Source organism: Photinus pyralis, unplaced genomic scaffold (genome assembly GCF_008802855.1).
Source record: "Photinus pyralis isolate 1611_PpyrPB1 unplaced genomic scaffold, Ppyr1.3 Ppyr1.4_LG2, whole genome shotgun sequence".
Lineage (NCBI taxonomy): Eukaryota > Metazoa > Arthropoda > Insecta > Coleoptera > Lampyridae > Photinus > Photinus pyralis.
Window position 1 is genome coordinate 7,013,933 of NW_022170403.1, and position 6,050 is coordinate 7,019,982.

General features: G+C 38.3%; 1 protein-coding gene across 1 annotated transcript; it reads left to right on the forward strand.

Moving 5' to 3' along the window:
* Positions 1 to 561: 561 nt before the first annotated feature.
* LOC116163166 lies at positions 562 to 1,530 on the forward strand. Its single transcript, XM_031477014.1, has 2 exons — positions 562 to 1,313; positions 1,373 to 1,530. Exons 1-2 carry the CDS (start codon positions 674 to 676, stop codon positions 1,528 to 1,530), a joined length of 798 nt encoding a protein of 265 aa, XP_031332874.1. The 5' UTR covers positions 562 to 673.
* The last annotated feature ends 4,520 nt before the right edge of the window (positions 1,531 to 6,050 follow it).

A 6,050-nucleotide genomic window follows, 5' to 3' on the forward strand; every position in this document is an offset into this window, starting at 1 on the left:
GGCTGCAAAAGAAATGGGAAGGAATATAAATTACGAAGATATATTTCGACATGAATTGACACATTTTCCTATGTCTCTAACGGCGAATGGACAACTAGGCACTCCATCACACAAAAGTGCATTGGGGAACATACTCGAAAAATATACCCAGTCTTGTACAATGCTACCTCCAGAAAAAGAAAACACGAAGACATGCCACATATATGATGGTATGTCAATTGTACAAATCCTGGGCAAACCATTGAATTGCAAAACGTTCGGAGAATATGCGGAAATTTTTTCCAAAATTGTGTTTACTAACAGATTCAATGCAAAAAGAGTCGATGTGGTTTTTGATAACTACAGGGAAAATTCTATAAAAAATGTTACTCGGATGAAAAGAGGTCAAACAGTTGGTATTCGCAGAATAATCGATAATCCCAACACTACGTTACCTCAACAATGGCACTTATTCATTAACTCTGTATTTAATAAAAGGCAAATGACAAATTTTCTATCAGAACAACTAATTACCCTTTCTAAAACTAGACAGATCCAATTTGCTACAAGTGGAGGGTTCGAAAATGTTACCGATTTTAAAACTAATGTTGAATTAGGAGATTCTTGTAAATTTCTTACTTCTGATCATGAAGAAGCGGATACTAGAATTATTTTGCATGTGTTGTCTGCTAAAATGGCTGGGTACACCCGGTGTATTGTGGAGTGTAGCGATACAGACGTGCTAGTTCTGTTAGTGCACTTCAAAAAGCAGCTTATTCCTGAACTCTGGATGAAAGTTGGCAAAGGGGAAAACTTAAGGTACATTCCAATTCATGATATCAATATGTCTGAAAATCTTTCCAATAATTTACCAGCATTCCATGCTTTAACGGGTTGTGACACTACAAGTCAATTTGGAGGATTCGGAAAGAAGACCTGTTGGAAAGTATATCTGGCATACAGTCACTACTTAAATGGGGTGGGCATGGATGACATCTCAGAAGAATTGTTCATCCGCATGTACAATTTCGTATTAAAAATCTATTCCAAGAATCCAAATATCACGTCCATTAATACACTGCGTGGAGTTATGGCTGCTGCTACGCCCATCAATAAGTTGCCACCAACAGAAGATGCACTGAGGCAACACTGTTTAAGGGTGTGTTTTCAAACTAAAGTATGGCTGCAGGCATCAGTACCACTCCCAAAATTACCCTCCACAACAGAATTCGGATGGTATGTTAGTGCAAAACGCGAACTTTTGCCTGTTTTTACCACATTGCCGCCATTCCCCACCAATTTGGCTGTTCTAACTTCTTGTGGATGTAAAAAGGGTAAGTCCTATTACTTTACTCACTCAGCTTGAACAATATATTTATGTATATTCGTATAGATTGTGCCAGTAAGGTGTGTTCTTGTAAGAAGAACAAATTGTGTTGCATAGGCTCTTGCAAATGCATGGCCCAAAAAACATGCAAAAATCCACTAACCGCATCCCAATCAATACTTCTTCCAGAGCAAGGCGATTCTGAATGCTCAGATGACGAGTAGGTTATTAAAAAATTGAGTCAGATTTTTTCCATGCGCCTTTTTCTTTTAATGCACCTACCTAAGTAATTAAATTCCTTTAGTTTACGTTTTAGTTTAGCGTTTGGTTGTCTTTGTTGTTACATATCATTTAGTTACTGGTATGATACAATTAAAAAGTTATATTTATAGGAGTTGTATAACGTTTTATAAATTAAAGCGATGTTCTGTATTTACAATTTTTTTTCACCTGCCACCTACTTTGATCTGTTTTAGAGTTTCACATTTATGTAATTTTCTGTATTATTTAATTAATTTTAATATATTAATATACGATTATATACTTTGACACCCGCGCCGACAGCGTACCGCTGATACAAATAAGCGTACCTACGATGATGTAAGAGCGAAATGGAGCTACGGGAAATGTAGAGATGGATTGTATTCACCGGCGTGAATCCGCGTCGCTTGTGAGTGAGTAAAAAGTTCGTTGTTTTACTTTTAATTACATATTTTGGTTACTACTGCAGATAAAATTATAATTCTCAGTGCAATGTAAAGATAAACGATGAGCGAAACTTTTTTTAAGAGTAAAACTTTTTGATTTAGGCTTCCGTTTATTAAATAATACGATGTAAACGCAAAAGTTGCTCACAATTTGTCGAATTTTTAGGGATATCGAACTGAGATAATCGCGTTTGAAGTTTAATTCTTCCGTAAGACCCAATGTAATTGTTACCGTTTGATAATTTCTTATTACTTTCACTGTACAAAGAACATTTTGATTTATATACGAAAAAATTCGTTATTTTTTCTTCTTTCCGTACATGTGCTTAACTCGTTTTTCGCGTTTTGTGCCCTAATGCATGGACCGATTTTGGACGGCCTTGACATTTAGAATCAGTATATGATAACCTTTGATTTTTTGTGAATTTCAGCTTGTGACACCAAAACCCCCACGGAAGTCATTTCTAGACGACTTTCTTTGCAACGAGCACTCTACTATACTGCCGACGACAAACGCGTTAGCACGATTTACCGTAAGATATAAAATCTGGGCATTTCCTACGTACCGTAACCGTTCTAACGCAACGTTAACGCGAACTATAAATGTTCACGCGCAACAAGTAGGGTTTTATTCTAAACGTTACGGTACGGCGTTGCGGGTACGGAACTATAAATTCAGCTTAAAGCAAATAAAGGTACTACACCAGCAAGAAGATGCTATGGGAGAAATGATCTAGGTACGTTAAGAGTATTTGGGTCGAGAGCATGGATGGTACAACTACCAAGACAAAATAAATTAGACTCGCGAAAATGCGATCTACAACGCCGTAAAATCTATGTTAAACCACGGATGCTTTTTCGACTATAATTACTCAATACCAACACGGATTTAGCAAAGGCAGATCAGCTGAAACCAACTTGTTCGGCTACAGCTACACCAATGACATTTTCGTCTCACTGGACCGTGGACTTGATGTTCACGCGGTTTACACGGACTTCGCTAAGGCCTTCGAAAAAGTTAACCACGACTTATTAATATTTAAGCTAAAAAAATATGGTGTTAGCGGAACTGCTTTGATTCTGCTCCAGAACTACTTATGCAATCGGAAAGCACAGGTGAAGATAAGTGATACGTGGTCCAATCCAATTGAAGTGAGTTCGGGTGTTCCTCAAGGATCCCATCTTGGTCCAGTACTATTTTTGATTTTTATAAACGATATATCATCGGTGTTTGTGTCTAAACATGTCTTATTTGCGGACGATCTGAAGATATATAGACCTATTGCAGACCTTCGAGACATGAGTTTGCTACAATCTGATTTAGTGCGACTTGAAAAGTGGGTGGTTGAAAATGACATGAAATTAAATGTTGAAAAGTGTCACGTGATCTGTTTTTCCAGAAGGAACTCTCCATCTTTGCAAAGTTACTATATGTACGGTCAGCTGATTGATAGCGTGGATTCTGTTCGTGATTTAGGTGTGATCTTGGATTCCAAGCTTACATTTCGATTGCATTATGATAACATTGTATCTAAAACTACCAAAATGATTGGGTTTATCAACAGGCAATGCAAAAGTTTTTCTAATCCATGCACATTACGCACCCTATACTACTCATTATTCGATCGAATCTTGATTATTGCTGTATAATATGGTCTCCCTATCTTACCACACATATCGGTAGATTGGAAAGAGTGCAATCCTATTTTCTTCGATTGTTAAAATATAAGCTCTCTTTGGCAGGAATCGTGTTTGAAAGAACCAATGACGTAAGACTATATCTCAATATCATGCGGTTAGAAAATCGAAGAACACTACTTACTCTGCAGTTCGGCTTTAAGTTATTAAACGGCCACATAAACTGTCATACTATCTTGTCTGACATTTACTTTAATGTTCCACAAAGATTCGTTCGATCTTCGAGGCTTCTTTACATGAGACCAAATCGAACTCTTTACCTTCGTAACAGTCCTCGAAATCGATTGTTGGAGTTATTGAACAATTTTAATGATAAAATCGATTTATTTAGTGTATCTCTCCCGATTTTCAAATGCAATACTATAATACTTTTAACTGAATGACGTTGCGTGTTATCATATCAATATTTAAATTTAATTATTTCGTGTCATCTACTTAGGTTCACGTAGTTGTTAGCTACGATTATTTATTATTATAGTATATTATATTGTAAATTGCCCTAGGCGTAAATAAACGTTATTATATTATATAAATGTCGGAAATATCACTCACTAAAATGTCGATTAGACGGATTAGACAGACAACAGTGCGCATGATCGGTATTCTACCACAGCTGTCTATAGTTACAAGGCATGCTGAGAAGTTTGCAACGTTGTTCGAAAGTCAGTGGGAGGGCCGATAAAAATGTCAATGGAGTCTTGTTGCTCTTGAAACACGGCATCTTTCCTCTCTTCTGTATTTCGCCTTGGTGGTTTTAATACCGAAGAAAGATACTTAGGCCGCTTACAATTGTACCTATATTTTATTCATTTACAAAAATGGATAATGACATTTTTATTTGACTTTAAAATTCGGAACGCTGTAAATTGGTAACTGCATCGTAATGCGTTTTTTCTATTTCGGTGTCACAATGATGATTTTGTACAACTGTTTTCGACCGAAAACAGTTGTACAAAGACAGTGATTATAGTCGTTTTTTTTTGGTAACTCATCTCTTAAGTTGGCAGTTACTAGTTAGTAGAAGTAGGTACTTCGTTGGGTACTTCCATGTTTGAACCAAGGATACTATATAATATAAGGATTGCTCGATCACTGAATTTTTTCGCCGCGTGTAGTGACGTCACTCGCGGACCCAGTACCAGCGCATGCTTTGATTAACGCCGATTCCCATTATAGCAGCATCGAGCAGCGCGGCGCGGTGAAAAGCTGCTCTCAATTTTTCGCATGTAAATAAGTAGATCCGTTTTCACCTAGGCAGAGCGGTGCAGAGCAGAGCGGCGCGGTGCAGCGCAGCAAATTTTAAACGCGTCGGGAAGCATTGGAATACGCGGCGCTGCTTTGAAACGCGCCGCTCTGCGTGTAGACGGACAAGTGGGAATTGAGGAGCGAAGCAGATCAGCGTGGTGCTGCGGCTTGTGAAAAGCATTCATTTGTCTTCTGTGTTGAGCTTGCGTGTGTTAGTGGATTCGCTATGGACGGACAAAGAATAGAAAAATTAATTGTACTCGTCCGCTTTCTTTTTCTTCTTTTTTCGTCGTGTACATGGCATAGTGCCGCTATAAATATTGTGAAATCATCTGGTGATGATGACGATGATGGCTCTTTTTCGAGCGTGTAAGAATACATTCTCCCTTAAACTGAACACAAACAGAAACGCTGCTACGTCACGTCACGCTTCCAAATGGTGCTTAAGTGGGAATACCCCTCTACAATTTGCTGCTAGCGACGCGCCGCGCTGCTCTACGCCGTGCCCCTCGGTGCTGCTCTAATGAGAATCGACCCTTAGGATTACCATAAAATACGTTCAAATGGGTGTTGTAGACAGGCATTTAAATTAGAAACACTTGTCCATTAATCTCGCTTGCAGCACCATATCCATTCCTTTCGTATTAATCCAACGGTTTTAGGGAAGTTATGGTAAATGACTTCCGGGTTAGTGATTTTTTTGCAAACACGGCTGTTGTTACAGTCTAATATTGCACATCGGCGTCTTGGCGTCCATGCAAATACGGTCACAACTTAGCAAATTATAACTGTCAATTCTGACAGCCAGGTCCCTTGTTGACGTCACCTATGACTTAAACTTGGGCAACATTACAAGTATAGGGATCGAGCCACAGCCGTCTATAATTACAAGCCATGCTGAGAAGTTTGGCAACGTTGTTCGAAAGTCAATCGGTGGGCCGATTTAGTTTTAATGGCGTCTTGTTGCTCTTGAAAAATGGCATTTTCCTCTCTCCTGTCTTTCGCCTTGGCGGTTTTAATATAGAAGAAAGATACTTAGGCAGCTTACAATTGTGCATATATATTATTTATTTACAAAAATGGATAATAACATT

Excerpts from the sequence above, each read along its gene's own strand:
- LOC116163166 (XM_031477014.1), top strand. The coding sequence starts at position 674 with ATGGCTGGGTACACCCGGTGTATTGTGGAGTGTAGCGATACAGACGTG. Across the intron at positions 1,314-1,372 it reads TTCTTGTGGATGTAAAAAGG|ATTGTGCCAGTAAGGTGTGT; the intron begins GTAAGTCCTATT and ends ATATTCGTATAG.